Source organism: Juglans regia, chromosome 3 (assembly GCF_001411555.2).
Source record: "Juglans regia cultivar Chandler chromosome 3, Walnut 2.0, whole genome shotgun sequence".
Classification (NCBI taxonomy): Eukaryota; Viridiplantae; Streptophyta; class Magnoliopsida; order Fagales; family Juglandaceae; genus Juglans; species Juglans regia.
Genome location: NC_049903.1, coordinates 4,742,595 through 4,757,827, shown reverse-complemented (window position 1 = coordinate 4,757,827; position 15,233 = coordinate 4,742,595). Strand labels below are relative to the sequence as shown.

At 33.8% G+C, this 15,233-nt stretch overlaps 2 protein-coding genes across 2 annotated transcripts; both read right to left on the bottom strand.

The window, feature by feature from the left end:
* Positions 1-3,280, bottom strand: LOC109008126 (cytochrome P450 98A2). Its single transcript, XM_018988110.2, has 3 exons — positions 2,546-3,280; positions 899-1,296; positions 1-777 (listed from the first exon to the last, which is right to left on the bottom strand). The coding sequence occupies exons 1-3, from the start codon at positions 3,195-3,197 to the stop codon at positions 133-135; spliced, it is 1,695 nt and encodes a 564-aa protein (XP_018843655.1). The 5' UTR covers positions 3,198-3,280; the 3' UTR covers positions 1-132.
* A 3,009-nt stretch (positions 3,281-6,289) lies between these two features.
* On the bottom strand, positions 6,290-11,139 carry LOC109008125 (70 kDa peptidyl-prolyl isomerase-like). The gene is made up of 12 exons (XM_018988109.2): positions 10,935-11,139; positions 10,722-10,808; positions 10,043-10,303; positions 8,933-9,010; positions 8,737-8,823; positions 8,428-8,622; positions 8,247-8,333; positions 7,991-8,151; positions 7,452-7,574; positions 7,188-7,334; positions 6,806-6,933; positions 6,290-6,613 (listed from the first exon to the last, which is right to left on the bottom strand). Exons 1-12 carry the CDS (start codon positions 11,095-11,097, stop codon positions 6,514-6,516), a joined length of 1,617 nt encoding a protein of 538 aa, XP_018843654.1. The 5' UTR covers positions 11,098-11,139; the 3' UTR covers positions 6,290-6,513.
* Between the last annotated feature and the right edge of the window lie 4,094 nt (positions 11,140-15,233).

Below are 15,233 nucleotides of genomic sequence, written 5' to 3'. Positions count from 1 at the left end.
TTATGCATAAAAAGAAATCACATTTTCCTTTTTATATAAAAAAATCTCAAACAAATTACAATTTCATCACGAAGTTCATATATAGCATAAAAGCTAGGTATTGAGGAGGATTATAACAAACAAAATGAAAAACTACATGTCGACCGCCATACGTTTGTATAAGTGGGCTGGCAACCTGGGAGCAGCCATGGCTTGTAATGGGCTCCGCATATAAGTGACCAGTCCAGGATTTTCAGACATGTCAATCTCTTCTGGCTTTATCCCCTCTGGTGGTGTCCAAACAAAATGGTGCAGTAGGTGAGCAAGCATGGACGTGACCAAATTGATACCAAGTTGAGCACCGGGGCACACTCGCCGGCCGGCGCCAAATGGAAGTAGCCGGAAGTCATGGCCCTTCATATCAACATCCTCCTCAAGGAACCGCTCCGGCCGGAACTCAAGTGGATTTTTCCACACTGCCGGATCACGTGCAATCGCCCAAACGTTGACATGAACATTTGATCCCTTAGGGATGTCATAGCCACCAAATTTTACATTGGCATTGGCTCGGTGGGGGAGCATTAGCGGGGTTGGAGGGTGCAACCTTAGTGCCTCTTTGGCTACACATTGCAGGTAAGGTAGGTTCGAAAAGTCAGCTTCTGTCACTACGCGTTCGAACCCAATGACACGGTCTAGCTCTTCTTGGGCCTTCTGTTGTACCCTTGGGTTCTTGATGAGCTCGGCCATGCCCCATTCTACTGAGATTGCGGTGGTATCCATGCCTGCAGTGATCATGTCCTGCATAACGCATAGGATGCAAAAATGTAAATGCATTGCAAACTACCAAAAGAACTTGTGTATGTATGTTCTAATTTATCAACCCAAGAGAAGGGAAATGGGATTGATGCTTTTCTCTTACCCAAAGAAGTCCAATGATGGTGTCCTCGCTGAGGTCGTATTTGTCCTGCAGTGTAAGCAGAGCATCAACGAAATGCTGCTTGGCACCACCACTCTTCTGGCGTGCCTGAGTGTGCTCTTCCATGATAGCCCTAGTGAGTCTATCCCTCCTTGCGCCGTGTTTGGCGAATGCGTCTTCCTCAAGAGGGAACATCCAACGAAGCCATGGAATGTGCTCTGCCATGGCAAGTGATGCACCAAGCTTCAGCCCATTGGCCACGATTGCCTTGAATTCTAACCCTTGCTCGTCCATTACGCCCTCAGAGTTCACAAACCGCTTCCCAAATGCCAGTCTTGTAATGTTATTGAATGCCACTGCTCCCAAATATTTCTTCACCAACAAACTTTTACCCTTAGTATCTGCATATAGTAACATGACAATTTATAGCTAATTTTCCTGAATAAGTTGTATAAAAAAAAAAAAAAAAAGGAAGCAAGTAGTCATAAAAACAAGTTTCTGTTGCGTATTTTACAAATTTATATGTACAAGTTTTATTTTTTAATTTTAGATAGACTGACATGGTAGTGGCATCATCATGTTGCATATTGCAAGATCCCATTTTGTGCATTTGGTGTGCATTACTTCGTCCAGCAGATTTCTGGCAGAAATAGGAAAAAGAATTCTTTATACTTTATGGTATGGAATGGGAATGATAGAAACAGTATCGCTTGGGAAGAGCCAAGAAAATGGGTAGATTGTCGCTGCTCTGTGTCAAGGCAGGGCCACGCTTTATAAAAGTTTGATATATATATCTCATCTTATTTTATGTTAATCTGTATAACCAAACCAGAATAGTCAAACCAAGGGTATCTTTCAAAAATGGCAAGCACTCTCTAGCTAGCACGTTCAAGCTCTCGACAAGAAAAGTCGGCCATTTTTATTTATTTTTAAAGCAGGTGGCCAATCCATTGATGCGTAAAAAGGCGGATTTTCATTAACTTTTTAAGTTGGGAAGGTTGATAATGAAAAACCAAGTCAAATATTGCAACTTGCAAAGGCCTTGTGCCACCGTTCCGTGTCATCGATAAAATTGTACTTGAGACTTTTTGGCTAATAATAATAGAAATGATATTGGGCTATTTATAATTTCAGAGTGCTTATATCTAACTTTAAAAAAAAAAAAAAATAGATAGATATGAAATTCACTTAAAAAAATATTTTTAATAATATATCCTATATTTTTAATATAATATGTAAAATTTATACATAATAAAACTTATTTAACATTGCTTTAATAATAATAATAATAATAATAGGCCCTACGTGAGAAATACTTTAGCAAAATTACATAATAATAATAATAATAATAATAATAATAATGAAATCATATGAGTTTATAATCTCTTCGTGCTGTCTTTCTCATACCCTCCTTTTAAACCATGAATATATAAAAAAAATTATGCAATTATCTTTACTTGAAACCATAAGATAATAATATAAACAGCACAAATAAATTCATGCAGCTAACCAAATGAATATAATTTACTGTAGAAAAAGGAGATCATCGATAGGATATTGTTCTTTTCATTTGTATATGTAATCAGTAATTGTCTTTTCAAACGAGAAAGGAAGAAAGTTAAACGAAAAGGAGAACAAAAGGAGGCGTACCAGAATTGGTGGAGTCGTTGAAAATGGATTCAACCATGGCTGTAACCTCATCTTCCCTAATGGGTCTAAGAGACTCGAGTCTCTTGGGCGAGAAAAGCTCAAGGGTGCACACTTTCCTGACCTTCACATAGTGAGGACCGTAGTCCGCCCAGATAAGGTCCTTCCCATCCCTGCTAAACTTAGCTGCCGACCTACTTCTGTGCCTGTCCGCCAGTTGCTGGTCATTTTCCTTGAGCACTTCCTTTGCCAACTCCGAGTTCGACACGATCACGTTTAGCGTCGATCCGAACCACACCGATATAACTGGGCCGTACGCTTGAGCCCACTCGGCAAAACACCGGAACCTCACTGGCTTTATGTCGTAGAGGTTTCCAACGATCGGCCACGGGCGAGGGCCCGGTGGGAGCTTGAATCTAAGCCGCTGATAGATGTTGTATGCGAGGAAGAGGGTGACAAGCGCGATGGGTATTAGAAGGAAAGGCTCCATTGGAGGAGATCGAGGATGATGAAAATGTAGAAATTGCTTTGTGACGAGGCCGAAGCCAAAGAAATGGTTGGAGAGAGGTGGATAAATATTAGAGATGGAGTTGGTGAAATGAACTACAGTCCAAGTTGTGATCTGCAAACAGATAGAGATGAGGGCGTACGACATGTGGACCGATCATGGTGGCGGGTTTTGTTCATGCGGTGTCACTTTGGCGTGGTTGGTAAGGTGAAAATTAGTGGGTGAGAGAAAATGAAGTTTGTCGAGGAATCAATGGTTGGTGAAGTAAATTGACCCTTGTAATATTTATCAGCTCCATAGCCCACAGATTGAAGTTTTTGAACAAAAATTAGTATTTCTCAAATCAAAAAGATAATTAATTCATTTTATAAGTTGTTCTCCTTTATTTGAAATTGTGAGATAATACTGCTAGCTGTTGAAGTATTATCCGAGTCCGTGTCCACGTCAGAAACAGAGTCCATACAACAGTAACAGAATTCATGTAATTTGGATTTGAATATTGAGATGAGTTGAGTTGAATTGAGATTATAAAATATTATTTTTTAATATTATTATTATTTTAAAATTTAAAAAAATTAAATTATTTATTATATTTTATATTAAAATTTAAAAAAATTATAATAATAAATTGAGATAAATTTAAAATCTGAACGTACCTTAACCTTAATAATGATAGTGTTTCTTACATCAGTTTTGTATTTTTGATTAACCCATCATCAGATTCTTTGTAATTTGAAATTCGTACTTATCTACTATATATATATATATATATGTCATTATCGTATCATTTTAGTTATAACAAATAATACCATAAGCTTATAAATACAAAAGAGGCAGAGTACTCACTTTGACGGTTGACCTGCCAATTGCCATTTTTCATCTTCCTTCTTTTCTTACAACTGCTCCATTACTAATTGGTAAAGATTCAGCTATTAATTCAAGAATTACAAATAGCTCTCTTGGATATTAATAGATTGTCTAAATAGGGTCCCTAAATGAGATCTGCGTTAGCTTCTCATGATGGATGACATTTTCAAGCAACGCTGATATATAGTTTGAAGAAGAAAAATGATTTATACATAATATTTTTTATAATTATATTTTAAATGAAGAGTATTTATATAAAATATCTTATAAAAATAATATTATTTTATAAAAATATCCTCATCTTATAATATTATTATTAAATATATTATAAAAAATTATTTTACATTTCATTACTCCCTAAATAAATATGCAAAAATCTTGATATGTGTGCCCCGGATAAAATGACTTGAAAATTATAAACCAAAACTTAATTTTTTTGACCAGAAGTCCAGGAGTGAGTGCTCCTGACCGGACCAATCAATTTTTCAAACCTCAGAGATACTATATATATATATATATATATTTATATATATATAGCAATTTATATAGAGCTTTACTATTCACAAGTTCCACACACTATACATATTATATGTATATATATTTTTTTTAAAAGTAATTGAATTATTCTACTTATAATTTATATACTATATATTTGATAAGAGAAAAAAATTAAAAAAAATAATAAAAATAATAGTGTGTATTGTGTTAAGTTTATAAATAGAATTTTTCATCTCTATATGGGTCAACATATTAAGGTACATATTGATTAGCATCCTGCGAGAACGGTGACTCTAATAATGCCTTAAATAGCTAGTACCTACTAGAACCTTATGTCAATTAGAGTAATGATAGAAACAATATTGTTTACAACAATTTTCACAATATATGATGTAAAATGAAGATAGTTTTATAAAGTAATGTTATTTTTATATGATATTTTATAATAATATCATTTATTTTAAAATATGATTATGAAATATATTGTGAAAAATATTATATATTTATTATTATTATTTTCCAGTTGGTGGGTCAAAGTTGGTATTAATATTTAAAATAGTTGGAGCAGCCCCGGGGTCCACGAGAGTTGGTGGGATGGTGAGACGACGGGAGATAATAATGGTGCTATGGGGGGAATTCAGGGGAAACCATCCAATTTTGGGTTCACCTAACCTTGCTTAATGGTGACCAAATCAACCACCATGAATTGTGCTGCAAAGTCAAGCCCCACTAGTTTGTGTAAGCAATGAAAGCTACTCCCCAAAATGGATGGATGGTACTGTAAATTAATAGTAAAGCAAACTTGGATTGTATAAAGTTCAGAAAAGTGATAATTGCAGTGTCGTCAGTTTGCAAACGTGACATAATTATTTTATTAAAAATAAATAAATATAATATTCACGTAAAAAAAAGTTTACTAGTGAATTTTTTTTTTTTTAAAATGACTGTATGATACTTGTATATTTTACGATTGTATATAATATTATTCTAAAGTTTATCTAAACAACTTTGGGACCTTATTTTATTTTGTTATTACTATTTCGTATGGAAGTAACGATAACTTCTGAATCTATGACTTTTCCTACCCATAAATAAATGAAAATGATGGGTGAATTTGGATAAATGGAACTATTGCCCTGACTTCTGAATTAAAAGAGGTAATTCATATCTTGGCTAAATATCGATGGGTCCCGTTCTTGAGTAAAAGTGTGTTTTTTTCTCTTTGTAAAATGCTATGTTATGATTCGTGTAAACCAGGCTTAAATTTGGAAAATGATTTACACAGTTATAAAATGTGTAAGTTCTGTGTAAGTTTTTTGAAAAAAAAGTAAGATTCATATGATAAAATTTAATTTTTTATTAGAAGTTTTAATTTTTTTCAAAATACTTTTGAGAAATTTGAACACCATATTCCTATATTTAACCTTACTCACAAATTTTTATAAACCCAACTAACCTTGGTCAAAATAGTTAGGGGTGTAAATCGGTCGGTCTGATCTAGGGGTGATGGATCAAAATTCTGATCGGTCTGTTCGATCCAGCTTAATTATTTATTATTTTTTTTCTTCTTCTTTTTTTAGATAAATTATTAAAAGAATTATTAAAATTACTAAATTAAAATTAAGTAAATTATTAATGTAGATTAGTTAATTACATTAATATTAATTCATAATTACAATTTATATATTTAAAATTTTATATTATAAATAGAGATAGATTAGATAAAAATTACATAATTAATTATATAATTATTATATAAATAATATATATAAATATTTTTTTTATTTTACTATTCGGTCGGTTTCGACCAACCAACCTTCAGCCCTAAAAATAGCTAATATCTAACTATAATTTTTAGTCCCTTGGACTGGAAATCGAGGCCAAGCTGGATTTCCTTTGTCACTGGCTACTGATCTACAAGTAGAGAACATGTTTCGTATCATGAATAGAACAATACAAGGCTATTACTTAACATACAATGAGCCACCACATGAAATTAGTTGGTGCCAAATGAACGTAAGAAATTACTCCAATCTGACTCCAGCACCGGCGAAGGTTTGCTTCTAATACTAGACAAGATGTTAATAGTTTTAGCTAGCTATCCCATTCTTGAAAGCATTGTGCTGAAAATCTCAGCTTGATATCTACTGTATTCCCTTTGCTTATTTTTTAACTCTTTGCAAACGAGCTTCACGTCTCTGTTAATTCAAAATTTTATCAAGGAATGAAATAAAAAGGAAATTAATTTGATAGAGAATGTAAGCACAGAAATTGCTGAGTAAGTATCTACGTGAATAGATTGCCTTATTGTCAATAAAATCAATTTAGCAGAGGAAGGAGAAGCGGAGAGAAAGATGAAAGATGAAAGATGGGCGTCACAAGGTTCATACCTATTATTTGGATCAATGGTTAGAACTCTCTTAAGATCAGCCTCAGCTTTCTCTAGCTCAGATATTTTCAGGTATGCTTGGGATCGTCTGTATAGAGCCTTGACATTGTATGGATCACGTTCTAGGACCTGATACAATGCAATTAAATAAATAAGTATGCATAATTAGTATCCAACAAGAGACATAAATATAGTGAAGTATTCTCCATAAGAAGACCTTTCTGGCCTTCCATCAATTAATTTCCACCCGACGAAGTTATTCCAAGTATCACATGTATCAGTACCAGTGTTCTAAGAGCAACTCATCACGGCAATATCACAGGAAGATTTGGTGTGTTTATGGGTGGAAGGAGAGAGTAAAAGGAGGGTGGGAAAGAAAGAACCTTTGTGCATAGCTTTGAAGCTTCAAGGTATTCTCCCAGCTTAAGTTTACAAGCAGCACTGTTCAAATTACATGACAACCATAGGGCATTTGCAGTAGACTTCTCATCATCAGTGAAAGTATGGTCAAACTCAACATACTTTGCAGCCTGCAAATAGAAATGAAGCAGATACTTCAATTTCTGCCAGTCTGCAGAAAAAATGTTACACAATATATTGTCCATCTCTTAAAGTAGATTCATTTTCCTATCAGAGGAATTACTTTCCTTCTCATACTTCCTAGAGGCACGCCAGAACTTCCCAGTCTTAAACAAAACATTTCCATCACTTTTCTTCCTTTCACATGCTTCTATTTTCTCTTCAGTCTCCATCTTCCAAAACGGTTTATCCTGTTAACAGAACAATGTATCAGAAATAGAAAACGCTTCATAGTTAGCATACACAGCATGGTTGGACATGCCAGCTAATTCATGTAGCACTATCCACAACACTTTGATCAACTCTTTTATTTTTAAGAAAACAATTAAAGGTTAATTACAGTGCCACATAAGGTTAGTGGGATAAATACGATATAGGAGTGTAAGAATAGTATAAACTCAATCACATCATCTTTGGCCTACATCACAGGCTGTGATAGGAATCTTGCCAACATGTCAGCGAAAAGCCATCTGCACACCTTGTTAGAATACTGACCAGGGAAATTTTGTGCTTGAAGGAATTAAAGGAATCTGTAGTCAAATTGCAAAAGTGATTTAAACTTCAATTTCCCAGTGGAAGTGGAATAGGAGCTATAAGAACAGAGAACCTTAATGAAGTCGATCAGCTCGACTTCATAAACGAGCTCTTCTTTTGCAATTCCAGAAACGTCATTGCTATCCACATGATGTTCTGAGCTGACAGTCACTACCGCTTGTTCTCCTCTTTTCATAGTCATGATTGCTCTGTCCAAACCCTCATTGATCTGTTCTGTAGGCATAAAGCGCAGGTAGCAAGGTTACAACTTACAAGAGATGGTTGATGCTCATTACGAAAGGTGTTGCAGTTGGGGAAAAAAAAAGCACCTTCCAGGGTTGTGAACTCAAAAGGTTCTTCATTTGATCCCTTCCTCTCGAAAATGGTTCCGTCTTTAAGTTTTCCCAAGTATATAACTGGGAAAATTGAAGTATAAGAACTTTCTGGATTATTGAATTATATCTAGCTTGATAAATTGAAAAACTTTGTGTGTATTGTTAGCAATATTACCTTTTACCAAGGATCCTTCATTGGGACGGTCAAAACCTTCACCAGCTTTCATGATCTTTTTGAGAACCTTCTTATCTCCGGTGACATCAACTACACTTTTCCAGGACAAAAGCTCAAGTTCGATGGATAAATTAGAATCAGAAGGGACACCGTTGTCAATCTCTGTAGCTTCATTTCTGTTTTGTCTCAAGCCATCTGGAGAGGAATGAATGACTTATGATATCAGTACATGGTGATTGGTGAACAAAGACTGTCAGCTTAGCTTAGGACATAATGCTAAAAAGGAAGCAAGCGACTCCAAAAACTTACAAGAGAACTTCACAGCTAGTTCCGCTTTCTCGCCCCTTCTCATTGTCTTCACTGCTTTGCTTAAGGCAGGGCAAAGACAATCTGTTTCTGGAATACAAAAGAATGAACTAAACCTTCCAGTAACAGGAAAACTCATCATTTTTCTTAAGGAAAAGAAATTTAAATATATAATAATTACAGTGCAAGTTCAGCTTACCATCACCTACATTAAACTCCACGCCTTTCTCAGATTTCGAGACAACTGTTCCATTCTCAAGTCGTGCCTCATACTTCACTGGAAAGATAGAAAGAAATTGGTGTAATCAAGCACTTCCAGAATTTTGACAATAACTTGCAAATATCAACACAGATGGTGATCTTGATAGTTAACTTCAGATTTTTATTCATTATCACGTTATAATCATTTCTTAAAGCTTAATGTTATTCTTAAGAAATCCAAGTGCCAACCAAGATCATCCAGTAGCCAAGTCTAATTCCAACTTCTCATGAACATTCCATGTATGTTTAGATCAGGTTCCAAAGGAGTTATTAGAATCCAACCAGTCAAATAAAATGTCCAAAAGGTTTGAAACTCACACATCAAAGCAAAGACAGACACACACAAAAACAAATAAAATAAACTAAATGATATGTCAAACAGGTCCATAGACAAAATAAAGACCATTAACTCTAAAAATGTAATGAAAAGAGGGCCACATCAAGCCAAACTCCAGTCTAAAAGCGTTGGAGTTTGCAACAGCAAATCTGTCTAATCAGAATTTAACCAAAAGATATCTAATTCTTCTCGACGATAGGTGAAAAAAATAGTTGTGAGGATGTACAGTAGATTTAGCACTACGTACTTTCAGAATTAATTCTTTGTAAGCTCTCTCTTTTCGATACATTCAGAAATCTCACCGTGTCAGTGAATATCAATGCAAGGACAAAAAAGTTCTAATACTCCTTTTGGCACGTATAGTTTGATATCTGAAATAATTCTGATTATGAACTTAATTGAAGATTGGCCGGGCCAATGAGAATTCTCATGTGAACTTAGTTGAGGATTGGATTTCTATGGAATTAACGCAAGAAATTTCAAAAGCTTCACAGTGATGTATACAATGAAGATAGGAAGTATAGTCCATCATCCTTCCAAGCTAAAACAGTAACTTGGGGTTTGTTAACAAGTTAATGGCAAAGCTTAGCAAGATTGTAGTTTGTTCATATAAAAACAACTTCAATGATGCATAACTGTATTTTTGTTTTTGTTTTTGTTTTTTATGATTAACAAAAGAAAAGAAAAACTTTCCAACACTGTCAATATTACCTAGCACTTGATCAGCTTCTCTAGGAGTAGCCCATCCTTCACCCTCCTTCGTTATCTTCTTCAGTATTCCTCCATCACCAGTTATGTCTCTGATAGTGGTCCAAGACAGCATTTCAATATCAAAAATGAGAGTTGAATTGGGAGGAATCAGGGGTGGAGAGCCGAGTTCCCCATAGGCCAAGTTTGGTGGTATTGTGAAGATTGCTCTCTCACCCTTCTTCATAGTCAAGACCCCTTCATCCCATCCTTTTATAACTTCATCTGAAATTGAAAGGTTAAAGAAGCAATGAAGCATATTAACGACACCTAGTAAATGCAAACGAGATCTAATTAACTATTGTCTCTCCAAATAAAAAGAAATGATAAATCTTTTAGTTTTCTTCTTCAATGCTACACACAAAAACTAGAGAACGAGAGCAAGTATCAAGAATTGATACAAAAACATCTATTTGTGAAGTTTCTCTTTAGCTTGATACTCCCTCTATTGCATGGTGACACTCTGAATTTCATCGAGCAAATGGGAGACAAAACCAAAGCAATTACAATAAATTGTCTTTCCAATAAGATTCCATAATTAGATTCCGGTTCATTCAAATTTTCATCCTACATAAACTAAGATAAATATAGGAAAATGAGAAATAGTTCAACACCATGGATCTTTGAGTGTCAGACCACTTACTTTGGCCTAATTTAAAACGAAAGGGAGTTCCTTTATCACGACTCGGATAGAGACAATCCCCGCCCTCAATGCACCCGCTGAAAAGAACTGAAATACGAAAGAGAGTTAGACTTAAACACGCAGATATAACGAGTGCTAACTGATTATTGATACCAGAGTGACAAGACCCTAAACGTCAAAGTGAATTCTCGAAGGGTGCCCTGTTTTCACTACCTTCCACTTCATCCCCGGGAAATGGAGTCTGCCATGAGTTTCCTTTCCTGAGAATCTGCTTTCTCAGGCCTTGGGTTCCGATTACCTTCATCTCTGGTAATCCAGGATCTTCGATTTGAATGGCAGTTTCTTCCAAAGAGGAAGTTGCAGAAGAGAGTGCCATTGAAATGAGTAATTGTGTGTGTGTGTGTGTTTGTGTTTCAAGTAAAAAAGATAAGCCGTTGTTGGTTTCCCTCCATTTGGAGCATTCAGTTAAGATTTTTCTGTGGGGACGAGTGGCACTTAACTCGGTTTGTTGACTCACTGGTTCACTCGGACGAGGTATCTACCGAGCCAACCGAGTAGTTTTCTATTTGTTTGGAAGGAGCAATGTTATAACTCATGCGGTCGTATTTTTATTCTTTTATGGGATAGAAATAGAATACAATTTAAATAGTTAAATTAGTTTTTTCAAATTTAAGTTTTTGAAATAAATATAAAATTTTAAAATAAGTGATAATTTAATATATTATAAAAAAAATAGAGTTCTCGAATTCCAAATCGATACCGCTTCAAATCCAAAAAATAAGAGCAGCTTACATTTCAATCGGAAGGTAAAGCATGACAAGGGACAAAACCTGTTTGTTATCTGAAAATATTTTATCTCATCTCATTTAATTATTATAATTTTTTTAATTTTTAATATAAAATAAAATAAACAATTTAATTTTTTTAAATCTCAAAATAAAAATAATATTAAAAAATATATTCTAACAATACTTTATTTAATTTTTTAATTTTAATTTCAACTCATCTCATCTTATTTCATCTACGAAAACAAATGAACTGTTTATTTATCAATATTATATTTTTTTTTTTCACATCATTTTTTAAAACTTTTAAATATTTTTTAAAAAAGAAAAAAACTTCCAATATTATTAAATAACATTTTCTTAATCACTACATAAAAAAAAACTAAAAAAAAAAAAATTGAACGGGAAAAATGAACGGATCCCCCAGTGGGATCCTAGCATTACCCTTTATATATTGCATTTCAATATGAATTTGGGCCATTTTTCTCCCATCCATTTCCGGCATAAAATCAACAGACTTGTCTGTAGCATTATTTTTTTTTCTATTTGGGCTGGCAAGCGTGTATTAAAGCTTCTTAAGTCAAAGGCCGGGATTGGGCCGAAAGTGTATCAGTTGTGATTTGTGCCTGTGTTTCACATATGAAATAATTGAGATGGTGTGAAACACAAACATCCCCAAAGCACTCTCAGAAAAATATAAAATAAAATATTGCTGACCTTTAAGAAAGCTACTTACATATTTCAATTTATAAAAATAAACATTACCTGACTTTCTTGACAAGTTTCAGAATATTGTAATAATATAAAAAATAATACTAAACAAATTACCAAAAATCCGAAATCCGACTCTGCCTCCAACTCCGCACGACTATGTTCTGAATTCGTTTCAACTACGATAAGTCAAAGTTAGAGTTGGAAGTGTCTTTGCAGATTTTGTGGAGGACAATGACGATTGTGGGTAAAATACTAACGGAACACAGATGAGAGAAATCAAGGGTTGCCGTGGGTTATTGGAAACATTGGCGACTAAGATAGATGGAGAGAAAAAAAAGAGTGGTGGTTTTGGTTGATGGAAGAAATTAAAAAGATAGAGTTGTCGACTGATGGAGAGAGAGAGAGAGAGAGAGAGAGAGAGAGAGAGAAATAGTATTAAGAGAAATGAAAAAAGTGTCGATGTAGAAGGGAATGAGAGAGGAAAATAATTAGTTAAGTATAATAAAAAAAAATCATTCCATAACAACAAATATTCATTAAATAATAAATGTTATGAATGAATTATTATTTTCATCATATTTAAATTTATAATAAAATACACAATTCAAAGAAACTACAAACTATATATTTAATATTTGAACTATTCTATATAAAGTAACTAAACACTTAAAAAAACAACAAAAACGTAAAATTAAAAAATCTTGATATTCATATATTTATATCTTCTCATTATTTCAAATAGGATCATCTACTATATATCCAAAATATTGCAATCAAAGTTCTAGAAAATGAATGGATCATTTATCTTGGCGTAGAAATAAATCAACTTGGACAACTGCGTCAAAAGAAGTTAAACATTCTCTCCATCAGCCTTGTCGGTGAAACAACGGCATAAAGTTTCGAAATCTCTTGTTATCAAACTTTTCAACGTTGTAATTATATCTCTAAATAAAACATTAACTTCTATAAATCTATAACTTATGTTAACTGCTTATTAGATTTACTTTAATTTCTGTAAATTGATTACATCTTCTAAGTTTTTTTGAATTTTTTTTACTCAGCTTATGATTTCTCATTTATTATCATTTTTATTTTTTATATGTCGAGCATATATGGAAATATATGATGATAGTGCATCTATATCAATTGTTAGTTTCGGATCAACAACAAAACAACTCATGAATTTCACAACCATGGATCTTCTAGAACATCGAAGCGAGGTAAAATTTTTAATCATCAATTTGTTTAAAAAAATTGATGCATTACTTGTTTATTATATATTTCTATCATTACAAGATAACCTCCCATATTTTGAAAATATTGCAACTCAAATTTCAAAAATAGAATGGATGATCAATTTAGGGGCGCAAATAAATGAAAGACAGTTGCGTCAGGACAAATTTAAAATACTCTCTGTCAATGTTGTACCTGAAGCAGGAACATAAATGTTTCAAATGTCTCCTTTAAAATTTACCGTTGTCGTAATATATGTTTAAAAAATATCTGTATATAGTTGTGAATAGTTTTTTGTTAATTGTTGTATTATAGTTGTAGATAGTTTGCAAGTGATGTGTATGATATATGTTGTAAACAGGGATAAAATTTTAAAAATATCGACATAACTGTGTCAATTTATGGTTTAAAATTTGAAGTATTACAAAAATTGTCAACTGGGCAAACGTTCAGCACACGTTGCGTGAGTATATATATATATATATATATATATTGGCTGACCATCCAAGATTTTTTATTTCTTTTTAAAGTAGGGAAAGTTCTATTATTTCATTTGTTAGTGATATTTAGAATAGAGAAATTATATTTACAGTCTTGAGTGAAGGTCTGAGTGTGCAGTCTCATTGATTATTTTAAAAAGGATATTATTGTAATTTTTTTAAAAATATAATTGTATGGACTTATATGAACAATCTCTATTTAGAAATTATATGTAGACTAACTTTTTAGAATATGTTTGTCTGCATATTTGTGATGGCCTGGTAGATGTACGTATATATGGCCATCTAGCTTGAGCCAGTAGATCAAGATAATTTTTCTCACCATGCATTCAATACACCCTTGGTGCATGGCCTGCTCCCTAGCTACCATGCATGTACAGGAACCGACATCCATCGGAGGCACAACGAAATTTGGCTGTCCTAATTATAACTACCTCACTACCACGTTACCAGTAGGCGGCAGGCGGCAGGCGGCAGGCGGCCCAGGTTACCAAGTTTAATTATCACCTGGCATGCATGGCGGCCTTCAGAATTAATATCCACAAACCCAACCCATCTTGCATGCAAAAACGATCATCTTATGTCCATGATATATGCATCTGTGGAGCGCGGTGATTCAGCTTAGTTAGCCAGATAATTATAATTTATGGCAGAGCTAGGCCCATGGCTGTACTCATGTGCTGAGCTTCACTTTAATTGGAAAGTCCACTATATAATTAGGCCAGCCAGCAATTTTTTTTCTTCATCTCAAGATAATTTTCTACTTTATATTAGAATCATTAGTGTTAATTATCTTAGAAGATTAATGAATATCAACGTTCCAACAACCCAATTAAGTACACACACTCACACACACACACACACATATATATAGGATGACACAACGTCCCACTACATGAAATATATAAATTATTGCTCAAAAGAATGATGAATTATTAACTTAGTGCGGACTGATTCTAACATGATTGACTTACGTCTTGCATGAGTGTCTCCTAACAATAGGACAAAACAATTAAATAGTGCGTAGATAGAAACAAATAAACAAAAGCTAGCGCAGATTAGTGGGCAATATTGAAGGTTTATGCGAAGAATCGATGTTGCAGAGCAATATATTATAATCAATATTTTCAGTCTTAGTGATTTCCATGCAGGCTATATATATAGCTAGCAAGTGCGTGGCATGCATATCATATCATGTCATAATTATAAATTTAATTTACAAGTGCATGTTGTTGTATTTTCAACGGATCAAATATTTGTCTATCCAAATTAATATTATG